General features: G+C 37.3%; 1 protein-coding gene across 1 annotated transcript in view; it reads right to left on the reverse strand.

Moving 5' to 3' along the window:
• The window catches only part of CNGB3 (cyclic nucleotide gated channel subunit beta 3), a 165,210-nt gene that overhangs the window by 37,602 nt on the left and 102,435 nt on the right, over positions 1-25,173 (reverse strand). The window contains exons 11-13 of the mRNA XM_054498565.2: positions 14,986-15,127; positions 11,068-11,227; positions 8,130-8,227 (exon numbers count right to left, since the gene is read on the reverse strand). Of these exons, the coding sequence (XP_054354540.1) occupies positions 8,130-8,227; positions 11,068-11,227; positions 14,986-15,127 (400 nt within the window). The remainder of the gene's footprint in view (positions 1-8,129; positions 8,228-11,067; positions 11,228-14,985; positions 15,128-25,173) is intronic.

The following is a 25,173-nucleotide window of genomic DNA, read 5'->3' on the forward strand; positions in this document are numbered from 1 at the left end:
CACCGATGAGCAGTTGTGGGGATGGTTTCAGGATGATTCAAGCACATTACATTTATTGTGCATTTTCTTTCTATTTATTATTACATTGTAATATATAACAAAATGATTATACAACTCACCATAATGTAGAATCAGTGGGAGCCCTGAGCTTGTTTACCTGCAACTAGACAGTCCCATCTGGGGGTGATGGGAGACAGTGACGAATTATCAGGCATTAGAGTCTCATAAGGCAAGTGCAACCTAGATCCCTCGCATGCACAGTTCACAATAGGGTTCTGCTCCTGTGAGATTCTAATGCCACTGCTGATCTGACAGGAGGCGGAGCTTGGGTGGTAACGCCAGCAATGAGCAGTGGTTGTAAATACAGATGAAGCTGCTCTCACTGACCCACCACTCAACTCCTTCTTTGCTGCCCGGTTCCCAACAGGCCACCGACTGGCACTGGTCTGTGGCCCTGGGGTGGGGACACCTGATCTAATCCATTTTTCTATGATCAGGCAGGGCCACAGGAAGAATCTGATTTTACCTGTGTAGAAACTCCCACATGGTTGCATGAGTTTTATTTCTCCATTTAATAATAACTATGTAATTTACTATACGCCAGGTCCTGATATAAGTGCTTCATATGTTTTGAGTCCCTTACAACCAAGTATGTTATTTCATTTATTTAGTATCTTCCCTCCCTATCGGAGGGCTCCAGAGGTCAGAAACAACATGGCTGCAGTAGCTGGGCAGTAGCCCTCCATGTCTGGCTCAGTGCTTTAGACAGATCAACTGCTGAGGATGTATAGTTGAATGGAGTTCATTTAGATTATAAACTCACTATTCAAAATATTTTTTAAAAGTCTAGCAACAATACTTTATTTCTGATACGATTAGGGTAAAAATAAAGTTGGTAGAAATGAAACACAAATCTCACTGTAGTCTCACTCTCACGTTCTGATTTCAGGCCCTGTGGAGTAAATATGTGATGACATATCAGATAAGTAGGCTGTCACTACTGGGGATCTGCATGTGAGTGCTAGAAAGCATGCTGCCATTCCGGTTCTATTCCTGGCTCAGTCTGTCACTCACACACAAAACACTTCCTTCTCATCCTTCCGTCCACAGAAGTCACAGCCTTTGCAGGCTCTCTTTGCCACATAATCGCAAACAATGAGTCAAAGATGCCAGTGAGGTGTCCTGTTGGGATGGGTTCTGCATAATTACCTGAGCAGCAAATAGACACATTGTGCCTTCCTTGTCAGACTGTAGTACCTACATTCTAATTTTGGTATCTCTGGGTCTCTGGTTTCCTACTGAACTGCGGGCTGTTTCTAAAGGATGCGATTCTAAGGCAAGCCACTAGGGGGCGCAACAGAACTTTTATTAAAGTTTCTCCCATTTCTGGTAATGCAGTAGTAGAGGCAAAATGTGATTTCCCCAGCATTTAATTTGATAAAATATATTTAAAAATCGAGATCTAAATAATAAATCATCAGAAATGAGGGGAAATTGCCCAATCTCATAGAAATGAATGGCTCCTTATTAGCTTAACACTTGTGCTTGGGCCTGGAATATCGTGAAATCTGCAAGGAAGAGGAACCATTTTTGTGAAAAATTAATATATGTATACAATTTGACTATTCATCTCTGAGCTATTTCAAATCTCTGATCACCCATGTTGAAGCAGCAAATCTTACTAATTAACCACAATTTATTGAAGCAAAGTTTTAGTGACAATCTGTGACTCTAATTCCACCGGCTTTGATTAAGAGGAGAAAAAACCTACATGAGATTCAGAGGCTTTTCTTAGCAGGAAAGTAGAAAAGTGTACGTGACTGTAGGTATCTATCTGATGTGCCAAGTCTTAGTCTGTGAATATCGCCAAAGGATTGCCTTTGTTTTGACCTTTTTTTTTTTCTTTTTTTTTTTTTTTGAGACAGGGTCTCACTCTGTTTCCCAGGCTGGAATACAGAGGCACAATCATGGCTCACCGCAGTTTCAACTTCCTGGGCTCAGGTGATCCTCTTGTCTTGGACTCCTGAGTAGTAGGGACTACAGGCACCTGGCTAAATTTTCTATTATTTGTAAAGATCAGGTCTCACTATGTTGCCAGGCTGGTTTTGAACTCCTGGGCTCAGGCAACCCTCTTGCCTCAACCTCCCAAAGTGCTGGGATAACAGCCATGAGCTACCGCACTGGGCCAGCTTGACTTTTGACTCTAGTGAAACTTTTCCAGTTCCTTCCCACCTTATCAGTTATCCAGATAGGGTTGGTAGAGAACTGAAGGTAAGAATGATAGAGCGGTGTAAAGAAAGCTGTGCTCAAACTGCCCCAATGCTTAGAGCTCAATGACCTCAGTCAGGTAAGTTGTTTGCTCTCCATAAAATGGGATAGTAACAAAGCTTTCATTGGAAGTGTATTAGTTTGTTAGGGCTGCCATAACAAAGTTATACAGGCTGTGTGCTTTAAACAACAGAAATTATTTTCTCACAGTTCTGGAGGCTAAAGGCTTAAGATCAAGGCATCAGCAGGTCTGGTTTCTTCTGTAGCCTCTCTGCTTGGCTTGCAGATGGCTACCTTCTCACCGTGTCGTTACATGGCTTTTCCTCTGTGCACTTGCACCCGTGGTGTCTCTGTGTGTCCAAATATCCCCTTCTTATAAAGACACCAGTTAAATTGAATTAGGACCCATCCTCCTAGCCTCATTTTAACTGAATCACCTGTTTCAGTAAACAGGTTAATACTTTTACACGCTTATGAGCTTTCACCCAGGTGCCTCTAGTTTCTCACTCCATAGGCTCCTACGCGTCCTTCTAGGTCCCACACCTGGACCATTCCCTCCTTTGTGCACTCAGCTCCCTGGGTACATAGGTGGCTTTCAGTGAAGGGAGGAGACTGGTTCAGAAGCAGTGCAAGGATCAGTCAGATATAAATTATGAGATGTAGGGTGGAGAATCACTATTCATCCTATTTCCTTCCTAAGAAAATAAATTTGTGTAAATTGCTAAGACTATCTCTATGAAAATAAATTTAGAAAGATTCCATACCTACATATTTTCTACTTCACTTGGCTTTACAAAAAAAAAAAAACTTTTTCATGTAACAGAAATATAAATGTAAATGGGTTCTTTCTGGAAAGAACTGTATCTTTAACAGAAATATCAGGAAAGAATGAATCTAAGTTATATACAACATTAGCAAGATGTGAAGATTTAACCTTTTTTCTCAATCAGATGTTGCTGATTTGGTGGAGTACCAAAAAGTACATATAGAAAGAAAAAAACTGTGAGGCAAAAAACTGATATCTTCCCAAATAGGAGATAATCCCATAAAAGTCATTGGTATCTAATTTAAAGCATTTGTTTTCCTTTAGAAAAGAGTTACTTACTGTCACTTATTCTCAATTAAGTTCGTCATTCAGGTATAATGAGTTTTATAATATTTTAAAACACTGTTAAGATAATTTAGCTTAGTGGCTTTCATACATTTCTGACCATACCTGTAATAAGACATACATTTTCATTGTGCTTAGTACACACATAAATATGTATATGTGATTTTAAAAATAAAACATACAAAAATTTTATAATACCTACTCTTATGTATAAGGCACTCTGCTATTTTCTTTTTAAAATTTTTTATTTACTTTTTAATTTTTATTTAATTTCAATAGTTTTGGGGGAACAGGTGGTTTTTGGTTACACAGATAAGTTCTTTAGTGGTGATTTCTGAGATTTTGGTGCACCTGTCACCGAAGCAGTGTACACTATACCCATTGTGTAGCCTTTTATCCTTCACCCCCTTCCCACCCTTCTCCCTGAGTCTCCAAAGTCCATTATATTATTCTTATGCCCCTGCATCCTCATAGCTTAGCTCCCACTTATAAATGAGTATATACAATATTTGATTTTCTATTCCTGAGTTACTTCACTTAGAATAATTGTCTCCGGCCAGGCGTGGTGGTTCACGCCTGTAATCCCAGCACTTTGGGAAGCTGAGATGGGCAGATCAGGAGGTCAAGAGATTAAGACCATCCTGGCCAACATGGTGAAACCCTGTCTCTACTAAAAATACAAAAATTAGCTGGGCATGGTGGCACTACTCAGGAGGCTGAGGCAGGAGAATCACTTGAACCCAGGAGGCACAGGTTGCAGTGAAATGAGATTGTGCCACTGCACTACAGCCTGGGTGACAGAGCGAGATTGTTTAAAAAACAAAAAACAACAAAAAAAGGAATAATGGTCTCCAACTCCAAGTTGCTGCAAATGCCATTATTTTGTTCCTTTTTATGGCTGACAGGTATTCTGTGGTATATTGGTGTGTAGATACAAATACATCAATATGCAGTAGAGGTGTCTGCAACTTAGAAATGGAGTTTACAGTTGAGTGTTATTTTGCAGAACAATGTAGAGTAAGTCTCATTCTTTGTTCATATAATAGACTTTAGTATATGAAACTTCTGCTGTGCTTGAATTTATTTATTTTTCTCACAACTAAACATCCTCAACATCTACACATTTTCTTTTGGGGCCATTCTTCTTTTGTTTTTTGAAAATGGAGTAATAATTTACATAAAATGAAATATACAGATCTTAAGGGACAGTTGGATCAATTTTGATAAATGTATACACTTATGTACCTTCCCTGGCAAGACAAAAAACATTTCCATCACCATACAAAGTTCCCTCATGCTTCTTCCTAATCAATCTCCTCATCCCCATTCACCACCAGAAGCAATCATTAATCTGACTTCCACCATTACAGAATAATTTATGTTGCCCAGGCTGATCTTGAACTCCTGGGCTCAAGCTATCATCCTGCCTCCCCCTCCCAAAGTCCTGGTATTACTGGCATAAGCCATGGAACCTGGCCTGCAATATTTTCCTTTTGGACCTAGGTTTAGAATTTTACTTTTTTGCTTGTTGATGTTAATCTTGTTGGCTTTGCTTGTTGTTTCAAAGTATTCAGTAATTTTAAATTTTGTAATAAATTTTATTATATTCCTTCTTTCTTTGTGTCATCTGCCAATTTGAAAATCACATCTTTTATATGATCATCAAAATATTGATGGAAATCTAGCACAGAACATAGCTAAGAAAAGAGTCCTAGAATACTGACCTAACTCTAATAACTTAGAGTCATGGGTTAACCTAATGCTGGGGGTGACTATGCCTAACCATTCTACTATACAGCTTCTGCTTCTTCATCTTGTTTCTATTATTACTGATTACATAATTTTAAGACATATCCTTCTGTCTGGATTACATTTTTTCTTTTTTCCATACTTACATCTTAAGTGATCACATTGAGTCCTTTGGCTTGAAATACACCAATATGCTGACAGGTCCAAATGTATTGCTCCAGCTTGGACATCTCCCCCGAACTCAGATTTATAAACCAAACTGCCTACATGAAATTTTCAACTGTAATCTAACAGTCACCTCATCAAACGAACACATCTGTTTTTGTGCTGATATTAAAAGAACACCACAGACTGGGTAATTTATAAATAATAGAAATTTATTTCTCACAGTTCTGAAGACCGAGAAGTCCAAGATCAAGGCATTAGCAGGTTTGGTGTCTGGTGAGGGCTGCTCTTTCTTCCAAGATGGCGCCTTGTTGCTGCATCCTCCAGATGGGAGGAACACTGTGTCCTTACATAGTGGAAGACTAGGAGGGCAAGAGAGTTCTTCCTTCCCCTTGAGACCTTTTATAATGGTGCTAAACCCATTCATGAGGGTGGAACCCTCAAGACTCAATCACTTCCCAAAAGGCCACACGTCTTCATGTTGTTGCATTAGGGATTGAGTTTCCACGTGATTTTTGAAGAGGACACCGCTATCCAAATCATAGCAACATCCAAAAACAAAGAGTTGGTTTCCAGCCCACCCAACCTACACTTACTTTAAAGTTTCCTATTTTGCAAATGATATCTTTGTTTGTCTTGTTCCTCAGGCCTAAATCCTTGGAGTCATTTTTGGTCCCTTTCTGTCTCTTACCCTCTTCATGTAATCAAACAGGAGAAACTATGGGCTTTTTGGGTTTGAATATACCCACTATTTGGCCACTTCTCAAAAACTCTGCTTCAATAACCCTGGGTCTGTTCACCATCATCTCTTCCACAGATGGTTGTGATAACTTCCATTTGGCCTTCCTGCCTTCCACATTTACTTCCTAAGGCGTTTCTTCACACAGCAGGAAAGATCCTGTTCGAACTGGTCTTGAATAGGTCATTTTCTGCTCAAGAGCCTCAGTGTCTTTGCAACTCAGAGTATAATTTAAAGTCTATAGATGGCTGGGCGCAGTGGCTCATGCCTATAATTCCAGCACTTTGGGAGGCTGAGGGGGGCAGATCACTTGAAGTCAGAAGTTCAAGACCAGCCTGGCCAACATGGTGAAACCCCATCTCTACTAAAAATACAAAAATTAGCTGGGTGTGGTGGTGCATGCCTGTAATCCCAGCTATTTGGGAGGCTGAGGCAGAAGAATCACTTGAACCCGGGAGGCAGAGGTTGCAGTGGGCTGGGATTGTGTCACTGTACTCCAGCCTGGACAACAGAGCAAGACTCTGTCTCTAAATAAATACATAAATAAATAAAGTCTATAGATCCTCCAAGGCCCTCCATTAACTGCCGCCTGCCTCAGCCTCCCTTTTTTTTCACTCTTCTCTAACTACTCTTGCTTCCACCACTCTGCCTTTGCTCCAGCCACTCTGGCTTCCTTGCAGTGTGTTTCCAGCTCAGGGCATCATGTCATCCATCCTCCCGTAATATTCCCTCCTGTCCTCATTCCTCTCTCTCCTCTCGCATCTGCGTAGCTCACTCCCTTGCTTCTTGCAGTCCTCTGCTTAAGTGCTCACATGAATTTAATCAGAGAGGTCTTTCTTGCCAGTACCACCCTCATCCTTCTTAACCTGTGACGTGGCTGGGATCTGTGTCTCCACCAAATTTTTGTCGAATTGCAATCCCCAATGTTGGACGTGGAGCCTGGTGGGAGGTGATTAAATCACAGGGGCGGATTTCCTATGAATGGTTTAGCACCATCCCCTTTGGTACTGTCCTCATGACAGTGAGTGAGTTCTCATAATATCTGGCTGTTTAAAAGTGTGTGACACTGACCACGCCTGCCTTGGTCCTGCTCCTGCTATATAAGATGCCTGCCCCTGCTTTGCCCTTTGCCATGATCAAAAGCTCCCTGAAGCCTCCTCAGAAGCAGATGCCTCTGTGCTTCCTGTACAGTCTGCAGAACCATGACCAAATAAACATCTTTTCTTTATAAATTACCCATTCTCAGGTATTTTTTTTTTAAATAGCAACGCGAGAACAACCTATACAACCTGCTTAACTTTGTTCATGGCTTTATCACCTCCACACATTTTATGTGTTTCTTTTTCATTCCCTTCTTCTGGAATTTAAGCTCCACTTGAGTAAGTATTTGTTTTCAACTATTATATTCCCAGTGGCTAAAGTGGTGCCTGAAACAGGGTGGGAACTTCATAAATACTTGTTGAGTGAATTAATTGAATGGATGAGTCAGTGAATGCTATACCCAGAAGGAAATATTAGGTGAGAAAAATTTATATGTGACATCATGCATAAAAAGAGTAGTAATACTTAAAACATTCAGAAAGTTAAAAATTTCTTTGTTATACTTTTTTTTTTTCCCTGAAACAAAAAGCTTCTAAATTAAAATTTGGCCATTTTAAGAGTCTAAATCCAAAGTATTTGTAATAGAAGACATGATTAGGTATAATTCTCTGATTGTCAGGCCATTACAGAGCTATTCTGGAGCCTGATTTGTTGTGAATTGCCAAGGTACATTTATAGATGGGAGGTGACACATGTACTAGCAAAGACATAGAACCATATAATTTAAATTATATTTAAATTAATGCAAGAAGAGTCTGAAGAACTCTTCTTTTTTGACACCAATTAGAAGAGAAAGAGGGTTCTAAAGAATAAGCCGTCTGCTGAAGAGAGACCTGTAATTTATTTGACTCTTTAATTCCACATAAATTCTCTAGGTTATTTTGACTTTGTTAAAACATAAGGCAAAAAAACTCATAAATGCTGTATAAATCCAAGAGCTTAGATTCCATAGAGAAATAGATACAGAGTCTTTCTATTAATTGTAAAAGCACTTGCCTTGAACAAGTCAACTTTGCTGATGATGCTGAAGTTCACATCAATGGCGAGGGCTAACTGGACTGTAGTTGGCAGGGTCTTAAGCAAATCAGACTCATCTTTATAAAGATAAACACATCAAACCCCGATGCAGAATAATTAATGAAATAAGTTGCCAAGGTACAAGTAGAAAAATTTTAAAAATAAAGGAAACAAAATGCAAACACTTTTTATACATAATTAGATGCATCAGATTCTATATTTTCATTACTTCTATTGGACCTCCATACCTATTACAATAACACTATTATGCTTATGCAAGAAAAGAAGTATTTTTAACTCTGGATGACATACTGAATAATTCCAGAACATTATGCTTGCTGAAACTTTAGCTATGAAACGTAATGATCATAGCACAAAGGCTAGTGAACAAGCTAGCATGGCTGAAGGATCTAGTTCTTATTTTCTGATTCTATTGATTCCAGCCTTAGCATTCAAGGGATGGCAAATAATAATGAGCACCATGTGGCACTGGAGAGCTTACAGAGCTCTGTCACACCCATTATCTTATTTGACCCTTGTGACAACCCCAAGGGTAAGTGTTCTCATTCCTACTTTGCAGAAAGAAGAAAAACAAAAAGAACTGAAGCCCTGAGAAGCTGTAAGTGACTTGCTCTATTGTGCATAATTAGTAGGTGGCTCAGCTGGGATGGAATCTAAAGAAAAAATGTGCTAAGAGAGTAAATTCAAATTATTGTTATTTACTTGCTTATTAACTCAATGAAGAATGTGAATACATTACAGATTTTTCTACAAGTGAATTAAATGATGGGCTTCAGGCTGATAAAATGTTCCGTAAACAAAATTGCCTATTCTTTTTTTTTTTTTTTAAAACCTTGTATATTAAGTTCTGGGGTACATGTGAAAGTTTGTTATATAGGTAAACTCATGTCATGGGGATTTGTTATATAGATTATTTCATCACCCAGGTATTAAGCTTAGTACCTATTCATCGTTTTTCCTGATCCTTTCCCTCTAACCACCCTCCACCCTCCGGTAGGCCAAGGGTCTGTTTGTTCCCCCCAGAAAATTCCCTGTTCTTAATGTTTAGAATGCCAAGGGTTTCTGAGAGTTGATTTTTTAAATGTTTTCTTATATTATTTAGAAAAGAGAGAAATTGTTGTATTACATCCCTATTTTGATTCAAATATAGATTCTAAATATGAAAATCCTTCATATATAAACACAGTTTATTGTTTCCGAGGGCTGTCTCTAGTTACCTCCTAAGCCAAGGAGTTGAATCATTATCTACCTTCACTAAGGGGTGCGAGGGAAGAAGCCTGGCACCATTCCTTTTGTTGCTCTGCCTGCCCACTTCAGATGCCCTCAAGTAGCTGCAGATGTTCTAGAGAGAGGCATGTTGTTTTGGTCATTCAGGAAAAGATTCTAAACACGAGGCTGGAGTTTTAAGAGGCTTAAAAGTGTCAGAAAAGTGAAGAAAAGACCCTACCATAATAACCAGTGGTTTCTGTCTGCTCTTAGGAACCTTTGTGATTTGAGAATTTCGTTGTAATTTGCACTCTGGAGCATTTTTGGCTTCTTAGTGGCGCCAATTCCTATTTCATATGGTAAGAACAAACTAAAAGTTGAGTTTCATTATTGTCATCTAGCAGTGCATTATCTTGAACTTATTTTATATCCCTCAGTAACAATTATTTTTAACTGCAGTAGTATAGTGGTATAGTTGTAGACACCATTAATTATTTAGCATCTCATGGAAGCAACTGTGTGCCCTGAGGCGGGATGGGAGTGGCCTGAAAGGTTGCTGCTTTCTATTAGCACAGTTGACCCTTGAACAACACGTGTTTGAACTACACAGGTCCACTTATACAAGGATTTTCTTCCACCTCTGCTACACCTGAGAGCAAAGCCAACTCCTTTTTCTCCTTCTCCTCAGCCTACTCAGCAGTGAAGATGAGGAGGATGAAGACCTTTATGATGATCTACTCTCACTTAATGACTAGTAGGTATAGTTCTTTTCCTTATAATTTTCTTAATAACATTTTCTTTTCTCTATTTTAAGAATATGGTATATAGTACAGATAACATACAAAATGTGTGTTAATCGACTATGTATGTTATCAGTAAGGCTTCCAGTCAACAGTAGCCTATTAGTAGTTCAGTTTTGGGGGAGTCAAAAGTTATATGTGGATTTCTTTCTCTTATTTTGAGACAGAGTCTGGCTCTGTTGCCTAGGCTGGAGTGTAGTGGTGCGTCACCACATTCTGCTAATTTTTGTATTTGTAGTAGAGACGGAGTTTTGCCATGTTGGCCAGGCTGGTCTTGAACTCCTGACCTCAAGTGATCTCCCTGCCTCGGCCTCCCAAAATGCTGAGATTACAGGAGTGAGCCACCGTGTACAGCCTCAAAAGTTATATGTGGATTTCTGACTGTGGAGTGAGGGTTGGCATTTTTAACCCCCACTTGTTCAAGGGTCAACTGTACTGTGTTCTGGGTAAGAGAGCGATATTGCAGTAAGAGCAAGAGTTTGGAAGAGAAGAGATGCAGGTCTGAGTTCTAGTTAGACTGTGTGCTGGCTCTGTGTCTTTGCCCAGATTTCTCAGTTAGGAGCCTCCATTTTCTTCCCTTCAAAGGGATAGACAATGCCTAATTTTCCCACTTCCTTTTTTGTATGTGTGACTATATGAGACAATGTGTGTAATACCCAGCATCCAGAAGATGCTGATTAAAATTTAGCCTTTTCTCTTCCAAGGTTTTCAAAACCAGTAAGATATTTATATTTCAGGAAAAAAAACCTGTAGCATTAAACAAATGCTTTAAGGATCATTTAGTTGTTTTTCAACCTTTTGTTCAAATCCAATTAGTCTCTGCTACCTTACAGAATTTTCATCATATGACAAGGTTTACAGGAATTTAATCGGTAACCTGCCATGCTTACCTAGCATTCGTTGAGAGTCCCATGTATATTCATACCAAGTCCGAACTCGCTTTTGCACAAGTTTAGGAATGGAGTAATTGTTCATGTAGGCAATGGTATCATCCATGCAGGCACGGAAGTAGTTCTGATTGGCTGTAGCTGCTCCAATCACATCTCTCATCTAAAACCACAAATATGGTCACTCCACGCCCAGCAGAGGAAATGAGTTAATAAAAGTCAAATTACATGTTTTCCACATGATATACTCCCTTCTAATGCCCTGATTACTTGATTTTATTCATTCATTCATTTTTATTTTATTTATTCTTGCCCAGACTTAACTTTTCAGCAGTGGATCACGTGATTTTAAACATACTGATATTGCGTCCTAATATCACCCACTTCCATAAAATATTGGGCAAATTATATTCTCTCTCTGATCCAATAAGGACAACAATAAGACCTGTAGGAGAAACCAAGTGAGAATTCAGCCATGTAATGCATAGGACTACACATAATCTTCTTTGCAAACTTGTATTTTACTGCAGAAATGTTAGTATACATTGAAAAAATTATACAGCTGTGCTTATGCAAGGAATGTGCAATAAAAGTTGAGCAATTGTCTGGCAGAATGGCTAGTCCATTTTGGTGAGTCTTACTTTGAATGCATCCTTCATAGATTATCCAGTGTGGCTGGCTATATAGACTCAATTCATCATGAAATTGCAACCTCTGTACTTCCCTTTGTGTTGTTTAGACAGATAAAATCAAATCTCATCATGCTTAAGGCACAGTATTCAGCAGAAGTTGAAATGTGCTGAAATTACTGAAGCATCATCTACTGCTGTGACAATTCTTAAGAAACTGTCAGGTTTTAGTTCTTGGATGTTTATAACTCACCCATAAAAACCCACTCTAGGTTAAAAGCTGATCTTTAAAGTCTCAGCACAAAAAAGATATATAGCTCGACTCTTCCTCTCACATAGAGGGAGGCAAGTGGCTGTAAATATGCTTTGACTGTGGGTTTACAATAGGGAGGAAAACCAGGGCCTCACTTTCACACTCCTAAGACTTTGCTTGTTCATTTTAGTAGCTGTTGAGCCTTTTCTGCTTATGGAAAAACGACTCATTCTTTGAAGTCTAGCTCAAATGGCTCTTTTTAATTGTGATGCCCTCCTCAGTTTCCATTTTTAGAGTCAATAAATTCTTCTACATATTAAAATTATCTGCGGAGGAGCTATGCAGCTAGTCCAACTGTACATATCTTTTCGAGTCTCTTACTCCTCAGTGGCTCTTCCAAATATTCCTCAACAACCTCAATTCCTAGATCTCACTTTTCCATTCTGTTCTTGGCTGAAAACTTACATTACCTAGTTACCTAAGGCTGGGAGATTTGGTATGTTAAGAGAGGGCTTGGGAGATTTAACAGAATATTAAGTTGGGAAGCAAGGACTATTAAAAGCATTATTGATTGCTGTTGAGGCTCCAATAATTTGTAGTGACAGTAATTTGAATGGTTTGTGTGATATCCTTCAGCAATGTTGGGTTTTGTTGTTGTAGGAGTTGAGGAAGATGTATATTCTATAATGGATTCCAGGCTAGGGAAGTACATGAGAGTATGAGAGGAAGAAAAATGTCAGTTTCTGTGAGTTGCATCAGAAAATAGAATATTGTAGTTAAAATGTGGTGATTGGCTGGGTGCAGTGGCTCCATGTCTGTAATCTCAGCATTTTGGGAGATGAGGTGGGAGAATCACTTGAGGCCAGGAGATCAAGACCAGCCTGGGCAACATAGTGAGACTCTGTTTCTACAAAAAATAAATGAAGAAAAGAATTAGCCAGGCATGATGGCACACACCTGTAGTCCCAGCTACCTGGGAGGCTGAGGTGAGAGGATTGCTTGAGCCCAGGAGTTTGAGGCTACGGTGAGCTATGATTAAGCCACTACACCCTAGCCTGGGCAACAGAGCCAGACCCTGTCTCTTAATAAAAAAAAAAAGTGATGATTAGTTCCATTGTATAGTCTCTATGTGGGAATTTTGAGTGAGTGGAGGGTTTTTTTCTGTCCCAGGCTTTTAAACTTTTATTTCTATCTGTTCCCCTGCTCAGCATCTTTTATTCACTATGAGAGTTTGAGGCACATATCTGTATGTCTAGCCTCAATCTTTCTCTTGTGGTCTACTACCACATTTTCAGTGACTTGATATTCCTTCTTGTTCCTATTGGGACCTCAAATCCAATTTAAAAGCAGATGTGGTGTGGTGTATAAAACAGCACTTCTCAAACATTCGTGTGTATATTAATCACTTGACGATTTTGTTAAAATGCAAACTCTGACTCACTAGTCTGAGGTGGGGCTTGAACTCTGAATTTCTCAAGTGCTGCTGCTGCTGCTTGTCCAAGGATTACACTTTGAGTAGCAAGATAATTGAACTGGTGCTAGAAATGGTATTTTAGTCTTGATGTGAAAATTGTCTTGCACATAGTAAGTGTTCAATACATGTTAAATTTTACTGTTATTATCAGTGTTATTATATAATCCTGATATATAGTATCATATATCATATGATATATGATATCATAGTATCATATCATATCACATGGTAGAACCATATGACCATATGAACTACATGTATGAATCAGGGATGCCTCTTAATCTCTTTAAACTGGAGTTTTCTCATCTGTAAAACAGAGAAAAAATTGACTGTGATATGACAATTTCACGTTGATTTTACTAGAAATTATAAAATACTGTGATTTTTGGTATTTATATTCAAATGGATTTGAATTTAGTATCTCTCAAACCAGCTTCCTATTTCATTGTTAGTATAATCTCCCCAGCCATGAAGATAATGATATTCTATACTTACAATTTTTAACTCAAGTTCATCTTCCTAAACCTAAATATTTTCTACATAGAGTTTCCTTTACTACCCCTCTCTGTATTACATTAACACGTTAAGGCTGCAGCTGTCATATCCCTGTGTATCTGTATTAACCTGTTTTATTTTCTATGTTTTGATATGTTAATATCGGGGACCTTGCTGACCCACTCCTTGCTTGTTTCTCCCAGGGTTAGGTAATTACTAGAGATGGTGGCCAAATCTCCTGAGAGTGTGTCTTCCATGTGTAAACTAACTAATCTGGAACCCATATCCCAACTGCCTTCTGTGTCAGGTTCTTACATGGGCTCCTACATTCAGGCCACTATCCACCCATCCTACAAAAAAATTAGCTGGGTGTGGTGGGGTGCAATTGTAGTTGCAGCTACTTGGGGGGCTGGGGTGGGTAGATCACTTGAGCCCAGGAGGCTGAGGCTGCAGTGAGCCATGTTTGTGCCACTGCTTCCCAGCTTGGGTGACAGAGCAAGACCCTGTCTCAAAAAAAAAAAAAAAAAAAAAAAAAAGGGCTCTATCCTTTGTAAGTGCCAACTATCTTCAATATAATAATTTATGTATTTAATTTCTTACTAAACTGACTTTTTTGAGAATAAGTACAAGGAGATGCTATAGTAAACATTTGTGAAACAATAACTTATTAATTATTTTATATGGCATTTTGCAGCCTCTGGTTTAAATGACCTCTGAAGTCGATTATAACCCGGTGATTTTATAACAATATTTGAAATTTAAGTAAATAAGAGAGATTTTAATGGTTTTCATTAGGGTCCAAGTAAAAAGTTAACTTAGAAACAACTTTCTCTGAGAGTTCAAACTAATGCTATTTGCTGACAGGTCTTTTGATAGATTTAATGGCTTAAAAATGGAAAAGCACTGTTGATCAAATCACATCCTCCTTCAACTCATTAAAACAGAAGAAAGTTAGTTCAAAAAAAGAAGAACCAGACAGATTTTAATTTTTCCTCCATAAAGTTTGGAAAGACTTGTTAGTCTTTCAAAAATGACAGCACTGTGTATCCAGTGATTCATACTCAGCTTACCTGACCAATTAAACTGGAGAACACAAAAACTCCAGAAAAAAAATTCAAGAGTTGAAAAACAATTTCAAATAAAGTTTGTGGTTCTGGAAGGCCACCAATGGTAATTAAAGTTCGAACTGCCCAGTAATAACATCTCAGATACCTGTGAAAACAGAAGATATACATTTTGCTTTTTTTCTGTATCATTGAAAGACCACTGTTCTTGGGAGAATATAGTACTATTAAATTATAACAAATTTCCTACTAATCAAGATTTTCTTTCTCTAGACAGCACTGGCAAACACCATGTATGCTAATGTAAACTTCTTAATAAACACTGTGAAATGAAAGAAGCCCAAGGAAGGTGTTTACTAGCTGTTACCAAAATTTGGTGGTCTAAATAACCACCATTTTTATTAGGCTTATAGTTTTATGGGTCAGAATTTTGTGCAAAGCCCAACAGAGATGACTCATTTATGTTCCATGATGACTGGGCCCTCAGCTGGTATGAGCTGAATGGCTGGAGATACCTGGAAAGATTCGACTGAGGCCAAATGTCTGAAACCTTGATTCTGACTGTTGGCTGGGTTCCTCTGTTCCTTTCCATATTATATCCTTTTGGAATGCCCCAGGTAGCTCCTTCCCTCACATGTCTGATCCTGAGCTGGCAAGATTGGAACAGTAGGGGGCGGCTGGGTATCTTTTTTCATTCAGCCTCTCAATGTGACTAGCTTGGGCTTCCTCATAGCATGGACGTCTAAGGTAGATGGATTTTTACATGAGAGTTGTTTTTCCCCAGAGCAATAGCAGCCCAGGTGGTAGCTGCCAGGTTTCATATAAATTAGAAGCCCTATATCATCTTATAGTTGTCACATTGTATTTGTCAGGCAAGTCACTAAGGCCAACCCAGTTTCAAGGGAAGGGACATTTGAATCCACCTCTCAATGAGAGAAGCAGCAAAAAATTTGAGGCTGTTTTTAAACTACCACCCTATGGATTTGTGGGAATATTATAGAGATCAAATGTATTTATGCAGATGGGAGAACCTTCTATAGTTTAGATCTAATTGTTTTTACTTATGGAAAACAGAACAGATGAATATCTCTTCTATTTTTCACCCACATATTATTATATTATTGAATATGTAAACCATGGCAGAGACAGAGGAGAGCTGAGCTCCATCTTAATAGGGAAATTACTGTTGATTGTAATGGGCAACTGATCTAGAAATTTGGTATTGAAGAAAATCAAGTATGCTCAGAAATTTACTTGATAGAATTTCTGTACTTAAACAATTGCAAATGAAGAGGCTGAGGTCATTACAGACCAGATAGGAACAGGACGAGAAAAGAATATGATAAGGATTAGTAAAGAACATATAACATTCACTTAGCTATCCAGAGAGTCCTTAACGTACTATGGTTTGATTTTATGACAGCATAAAAGCAATATCCATTCAGTAGAAACCATACTTCGAATACTCATACAACCATTCTGTTTTTCACTTTTAGTATGGTATTCAATAAATCACGTGACATATTCAACAATTTATTAGAAACTAGGCTTTGTGTTAGATGATTTTGCTGAACTGTAGACTAACGTAAGTGTCTAACAGTTAGGTTAGGCTAAGGTATGATGTTTGGTAGTTTAGTTGTATTAACTGCGTTTTTGGTTTACAATATTTTCCCGATAGGTTTATTGTGATGTAACCCCATCAGAAGTCAAAGACATCTGTATATATATTTCATAATTCTTGTGCAGCTAGGCATACTATTTGGTAATTCCACATGGCTCTGATAATGGGGTCTGTATCAGGCATTTCCACTGAATCCTTTAAAAAATCATTTATATAAAGAACATCTCCAGGTTTTGTTATAGAGGGACATTTAGATTTCGTGTGCCCCAACTAGCTATTTTAGGATCTTGTGCAGACACAGAAAAGGAGTACTTTTTACGGAATCCTGCCCTAGTCGAGCTTTTATTTCTTATCTAGGTATGCCACATACAACATTAGCACTTTGGGTAACTGGGCATTAATCTTTGAACGAGGGTGGTCTCTTCTTGTAAAAATAGTTTGGGATTTTAAGATCTTCAAATAGTAATAAATTGAGGTTTACAAAGAAAGAAAGAAACTGCAATTGAAGTTAATATTCAAATAAAAACAGATCTAGAAAGAAATTACTCACTTTGAAATTCAATACATTTTGAAGGACACAGGACTCTTTTTTTTTTTAACCTAGTTCCTTATTATAGGAGCAGAAAAAATAATTAACTCTTTGGTAGGGCTTGAAGACCACTATGCCAAGAGAATAAAAATGTAACCACTGTATAATTTTTTTCTAGCAGGCTTCCTTGGACTTACTAATATTATAGTGAACTTGCTGTCAAAGAGAACCACCTTGAAGAAGTCAGGAATTAATTTTATGGATTGCATTTTAACTTTTCAAATTCCAATTTATAATTTCCTATTACCTGATTTATTTTGGTCACATGTGGGTCTCTTTAAATTAAGGAAATCTATTAAACCTGACATTACCCAAGAGTGAAGAGAAACGAGATTCTCTCTCAACATGGTCAATTCCATGATAAGTGTTGGGATTACTTCCCCTCCAAAGTTACTCAAAAGTTTGTACTACTTTAACAGGAACAAATGTAAGAATTACTTTCTCCCATTTTCTTTTTTATGATGTTAAAAAATAACAATCAAATGTGAAATTTTGGCATGGATTTTCCAAATCTCAAAGGTTTGGCTTGAACTATTTTTTTGTATATTAAATAGTCTGCTATGTTAATTGGAAGTTTTCTGCCCTGATGCTTTGAGATTTATTTTAGGATTCTTTTCTCAGTCACATCTTACACCTAGACACGCATAACCAAAGGTAAGATTTGTAATTTAATTAGATGACCTCTTATTGATTTCCTAAGATTAGCTTAATTAGTCAAGTGTGTCCATCTCTAATATCTACATCCCAGTCAGATCTTTTCAAAGAGATTCTATCTGGCTGGATTAACACATGAAGTATCTAACTATTAACTATACAATGCATCAACTGTATAACACATGATACATATATACATATACTTAGGCATACTTCAAGTTAAATCAGTAAGGCAGAATTTGACATAAAGCCATAAAAAATATTTAGTATGAAAATAGAAAGCCTTTCTCTGTGAAACAAACATAACGTGCAATTTCCCCCAATATATTTTTATGAAACATTTTAAACAAACAGAAAAATTAAAAGAATTTTACAGTGAACACTCATATGCCCACTGCCTAGATTCTACCATTAACATTGTACTATGCCTGCTTCATCACATGTTCCTCCACTTATTTATCAATAAAACCTTCTTATTTTTTGGATGTATTTCAAAATAATTTCTAGACAGCCAGAAACTTTCTCCTAAAAACAGTACTTCAGAATACATATGTTAACTGGAGCTCAGTATTTGTTTAGAGTTATGTTTTATTTTGAATATACAGTTAAAACACTAATGAGGCCAGGCATGGTGGCTCACACCTGTAATCCCAGCACTTTGGCAGGCTGAGGCAGGTGGATCACTTGAGGTTGGGAGTTTGAGACCAGTCTGGCCAACATGGTGAAACCCCATATCTACTAAAAATACAAAAACTAGCCGGGTATGGTGGTGGGTGCCTGTAATCCCAGCTACTCAGGAAGGCTGAGGCAGGAGAATCACTTGAACCCGGGAGGCGGAGGTTACAGTGATTTGAGATGGTGCCACTGCACTCTAGCCGGGGCAAGAGAGTGAGACCCTGTCTCAAAAAAAAAAAAAAAAAAAAAAAAAGGCACTAATGTTAAGTAGGACCATTTGGTGAATTTAAAGAAAGTACAGTATTATCTATAGGCATTATGCCATACAGTAGATTTCTAGGACTTACTCATATTGCATAATGGAAGCTTTGTACCCCTTGACTTACACTTCCCCATTATCCCTTTCCTCCAGCCCCTGGTAACCCCTATCCTACTCTCTACTACTATGAAATTGATTCTTTTAGATTCCACATACAAGTGAGGTCATATGAGGTCAGATGGTATTTCTCTTTCTGTGTCTTGTTTATTTTGCTAGGCATAATGTCCTCCAGCACTATCTATATTGTCACAAATGGCAGGATTTCTTTCTTTTTAAGGCTGAATGATATTCTATTATATATGTGCATATTTGCCACATTATCTTTATCCTTTCATTAGTTGAGAGAAATTTAGGTTCCTTCCATGTTTTGGCTATTGCAAATAATGCTGCAATGCTGCAATGAACATGGGAGTGCAGATATCTCTTTGAGATACAGATTTCAATACCTTTGGGTATATTCATAGAAGTGGCATTGCTGGGTCATATGGTAGTTATTTTGTTCTTTTGTTTGTGGATATCCAGTTTTCCCAGTACAATTTTTTGGAGAGACTATCTTTCCTCATTGCATATCCTTAGCACCCTTGGACAGGCAGTTGACCATCTACGTATTCATTTATTTCTGGGCTCTCTATTCTGTTTCATTGGATCATATGTGTGTTTTTATGCCAGTTTCATACTGTTTTGATTGTGGTAGCTCTGTGATACATTTTGAAATCAGGAAGCCCACTTTGTCCTTTGGCTTTGTCCTTTTTGCTCAAAATTACTTTAGCTATTAGGGGTCTCTTGTGGTTCCATACGAATTTTTGGATTTTTTTCTCTTCCTGTAAAAAAATCATTGAGATTTTGATAGGGATTGCACTGAATTTATAGATCATTGTGAGTAGTTGGGACATTTTAACAATATTAATTATTCTAGCCCTTGAATACAGATGTCTTTCAATTTATTAGTTTCTAATTTAATTTTTTTATCAGCATTTTGCAGTTTTCAGTGTACAAGTCTCACACCCCTTTGGTTAAGTTTATTCCAAATATTTTATTCTTTTTGATGCTTAATTTCCTTTTCAGATAGTTTATTGTTAGTGTGTGGAAATGCTACTGATTTTTGTATCATTTAATAAATTTTGACAAATGCATATACCTATGTAACAAAATACATGTTAAGACATAGAGCCTTGCTATCACTTTAGAAAGTTCTCTCAATTCTTTTCCCAGTCAATCCTTACTCAAATGCACCAGAGGCAATCACCTGTTCTAATTTTTTTCTACCATGGATAAGTTGGCCTGTTTTAGAATTTCACATAAATGAAATCGTACAGTATATAAGCTTCTGTATAAGATGTCTTTTGCTCAGTATGCTTTTGAGAGTTATTTATGTTGTGTATTGGTAATTTATTCCTTTTTATTGCTGCATAGTATTCATTGTATGTTTATACCACAGTTTGTTTATTTATTCACCTATGGATGAATACCTAGCCTGCCTCAAGTTTTTGGTTTTGATGAATAGAGCTTCTGTGAAAATTCTTGAACAAGTTTTATTCTGTGAACATATATTTTCATTACTTTTGGGTAAAATACCTACATTAGAATTTTTGAGTTGTAAGGTAGTTGTGTTTAGTTGTAAAATAACTGTCAGATCTTTTTCCAATATGGTTTTATCGTTTCACATTTCCTCTAACAATATGTGAGAGTTCCAGTAACCCCATGTTATCCTAACACCTGGCATTGTCATTATCCCAGCACTTGGTATTGTCAGTCTTTTAAATTTTAGCCATTATGGCAAATCTGTAGTGGGACACGCAACTTTTAAAAGTACCCCTTCTATACTTATCTTTCTGTGTGGACCTTCCTAACTACCTCAATCCATCTTAGTCCCTGGTTTCTGTAAACTTATTACTGGAAGCAATGGCTATGAGGGAGAACGGTCTTATTAGAAAGTAAGTGCTACAAAGGTAGGTATTTATGGGCCTAGTAGCACACAATAGGAATTCACTATTATTTGTTGAATGACTGGAATGGATGAGTAATACATACCTAGACTTACTGAAATGAGAATGTAGGAAGACTGTATCTGTGAACACATCTGTTGAATCTCCTTCTGAACTCTCCCCTGTCATGCTTCTCACTGCCCTTCACTTCCTTCTGATCCACTGATTCTTTGCTCTGGGTTTTTTTGTTTTGTTTGTTTGTTTTTGTTATATTCCAAGGGTGACCCTCTAAGAATTGTAATATAAATATCTTCCCTCTCCCTCTCCCTCTCCCCAGTCCTCCCTTTCCTTCTCTCTCTCTGCCATTGTCTGACCTCAGCTATGAGGTATCTAGGACATCCTGAATAAATATTTTCGTCTACCTAAGTCTCATCATCTTTATCTGTAAAATTAAGAAGGTGGATTACCTAAATTTTTCTAGCACTATGGTATAGTAATTCTTATTCCTTCCTTACCTCAACTAAAGTCAATAATTCCCATGATGCCTTGTTTACTTCTCTTTTTTTTCAAAGAAAAGATACATTAGGGATTGGGACCGTGGATTTGTTAAAAAATTTTGTGCGCAGTGGGAAATTTATGTCAGAAAATACATAAAATTGGGATATATGTGGACAAAAATACATTGGGAACATTTTTAAGTATCACATAATCTTAGGTACTTACTTGTGTTCTCCTTTTGAAGTAAACATTTGCATTCTTTGTCATATCTTACAGTCTAAAGAAGGATGTCTTTCACTCAATATAAATAAAAATGCCTTCTATCGATATGAATAGAAATTGCTGTTCTGATGAGAATTAATGGAATCATAATAAACTTGACTTATTTTAAATGTTCACAGTGTTCCATTTATGCCCCAGAGTCTGCTGCCTAATTCTAACTAGGGCAAAATTTGCAAATCCAAAGGCCTAATAAGCAACCTTCAATTTATAGGTCACCAGGACCATCACAAGGGTTAAGTTAAAAAATACTTTAGGTAATTATTGCAAAAACTTGGCTTACAAGATCAAAGGGTAACATGAAGCAATAGAAGGAGAAATTGATGTTAAAAAAACTGTTAGGATAAGTATACTGGTAACTGACATACACAAATTATCTAAAAAGATAAGTAAAGAGGCTGCTTTTAAAAGCATTTTCATTGCAAGGGTAGCAACCTGTGTCCCTGAGAGTTGGTAACAGGATTGTTGGAGCTTTGCTTTTGAGTGAGAATGCTTCAGTCTAAATGAGCAGAGCAGAATTGATGGGGTAATATTTATAGTCAGAGAATGTGAGTTGTATGATAACAAGGCTGTGGAATTTATTGAAACTAGTTTTGGGCCTAGAAAATGATCACTTTTAGTAGTTTTTCTGTGAGTGATTAAGAAAAATGGGCAGTTTCTAATCCTTGGGTGCAAGATTCTATTTGTACCCATGAAATCAAGCTTGTTATTTGGGTTATCAAATCTTTTATATGTTTATTGTTTCTGGTTACTTGACCTGTCAATAATTATGTTTGGTGTCTCATACTTTGATGATATATTGGCCAATTTCTCCTCCTTCTATCAATTTTTGCTTTATGGTTTTCTTTGAATGATTGTAAGTATTTTATTAGGTGCATACACATTTAGAATTGGAATATCTTGACGGTAGTAAATAAAATTTATAGGAGGCCATTGGTTTGGACTAAACTCTTGCACTAGGCCAAACAGACCAAACCAAAATGGAATTACTCTTGCTGAAGTTCTATGTCACCAAACTGAAACTAAGTTGTTTATCTGCCATTCCAAGAAATCAGAAGAGAAAGAAAGAGAGACAGCTAAATCCCCAAACAAGCCAGTTTTATCCAGCATGGTAAGGAAGTCCCCTCTACTTTAACCTTTACAAGGAAGGTAACTTTGAAATGACCAATCCATTTTTGTTCTCTGTTTCTGCTTTCTTCAGCCCTTTTCTGCCTATGAAGCCAACCTTCTTTGCTCAGCTCATCAGAACACTCATTCTATTTTATAGAATTGAGGTGTTGCCTGATTCTAGAATTGCAAATAAAAGCCAATTAAGATCATTAAAATAAATCTGTTGTAATTTTGTCTTTTGACAATCATGAATCAAAACTTTTATTATTATATGGTGAACTTTTTCTCTAAAATGTCTTTTGTTTTAAAGCTTATTTTGACTAATGTTAATTGACAATCTCTATTAGCATGTGATTTAGTTCACATTAATTTACTGCACATATTTGTCAGAGGTGTTCGAACCAGAGTGACTCCCTCTTGAAAAGGGGCTGGGTAAAATAAGGCTGCGACCTACTGGGCTGCCTTCCAAGGAGGTTAAGCGTCCTAAGTCACAGGATGAAACAGGAGGTTGGCACAAGATACAGGTAACAGAGAGCTTGCTGATAAATTAGGTTTCAGTAAAGAAGCTGACCCAAATCCACCACAACCAAGATGGCAATGAAAGTGAACTCTTGTCATCCTCATTGCTCATTATATGCTAATTATAATTCATTAGCATGCTAAAAGGCACTCCCACCAGCACCATGACAGTTTACAAATGCCATGGCAATGTCCAGAAGTTACCCTATATAGTCTAAAAAGGGGAGGAACCCTCAATTCTGGGAATTGCCCACCCCTTTCCCTGAAAACTCATGAATAATCCACTTCTTGTTTAGCATATAATCAAGAAATAATTATAGGTATTCTTAGTCAAGCAGTCCATGCCACTGCTCTGCCTATGCAGTAGCTATTTTTTTTATTTCTTACTTTCTTAATAAATTTGCTTTCACTTTATTCCATGGACTTGCCCCAAATTCTTTCTTGCACAAGGTCCAAGAACCCTCTCTTGGGGTCTGGATCAGGACCCCTTTCTGGTAACATACTGATCTATTTTAAATTGTTCTTACCATCTTATGTTGTGTCTTCTATTGTCCTGCCTTTCCTGTACTTCTCCCCAAAACTGCCACTCCTTATCTTTGTGTCTTTTTTTGGATTGGTTTGCTTTTTAAATTTCCTTATTCATTTTTTTCCCCTTACTAATTTAGAAGTTATTCTCTCTATTTCTGTTCTTTAGTGGTTACTCACACTGATTTCCTACTGTACTCCAGGTTTGGTACATATGTTTGTGTTTTAGCCTTTGGAGATACTTCTTACTTTCTAGGGAACTCAGCAATCACTGAAAACTGTTGTAATTGTATTCATCTAGAAACTTATAACAAATAATTATAATAAATAACAACAAAATTACAACAGGTAATTTATTTTGTATTTTAGAGAGAATATCTTGGCTACCTGGTCTATAATGTAGCTGGAATTAGAAATCCAAAACACTAGTACACTTGAAGTTTCTTATGGGCCGAAGCTGAGATTTCTTTCTTCTTGTTACAATGCAGATTTGGCCATTCCTTTCGTTTTTCCTTACTCCCCCTCTCTCTTCCTGCCTTTATATACCTAATATATTGTCTATTATTATATACTTAACACTGAGCTTGACACTGGGAACAAGACATAGTCCCTAGAAACTCCACAGAGAGGCATCTAGGTGTAAAAGGAGAAATAGCTTCACTTTCTGGAAGGCATTCTGATGCAATCCTATGTTCTTTTGCTAAGTTGAAAAAAACAGCTATCAGCCACAGTCATCTAATGATGTTGGATTACATATTCACTTTGAGGGACTATTACTGTAGCTGGTATTTTAGTCAATTTTTATATAAATTAGTCATTTATATCAAAGTAAATAATTCACATTCTAAAGGGAATTATTTATTTAGTAAATTTTCTGGAAATAGAGTGTCTGTGTGTGCGTGTTTCCCAATCAGTGGTCCTTCTGACTTTAAATTCTTTAAAATTGGTTCTGGTTGTTATAATCCCTTATGCATATCCAACTCACTCTAGGTAGTGTGTAATTTTGTAAGTTATTTTTCCCTCTCTTTGCTCTATCCTATAATTGCTCTCCATTCCAAGGCTGCAGTGAGTTGCCCTTCAAAGTAATGCTGGGACCTGCTTTTTTTTCCAGTTTGGACATTGCCTTATTATATATTCAATGTCATTTCACTGGAGCAGAAAGTTAGTGAAGTCAACTTTATGCCAGGTCTTTGTATTTTACCAAAAGGAAATTTCACTATTAAATAACCCAGTTGCCATTTCTGAGTCCTGATTCTACTGTTCTAAATTTTTCAAGTGATCTTTTTTTATTTCTGGGACACTTGCATACCTAATTGTCAAGTTTAATTTGTGATCCTCATTACTCTCTAAGTGTTTAATTGAGTTAGTGGTTATAGCTGACTCATAAGCCCATAAAACCCTTCACTGGTAAACTAATTAGCCACTGCACCTGCCCTTTAAATAATTAACATTGTTCATTACTAACAATCAGCATTGGAGT

Source organism: Pongo pygmaeus, chromosome 7 (assembly GCF_028885625.2).
Source record: "Pongo pygmaeus isolate AG05252 chromosome 7, NHGRI_mPonPyg2-v2.0_pri, whole genome shotgun sequence".
Classification (NCBI taxonomy): Eukaryota; Metazoa; Chordata; class Mammalia; order Primates; family Hominidae; genus Pongo; species Pongo pygmaeus.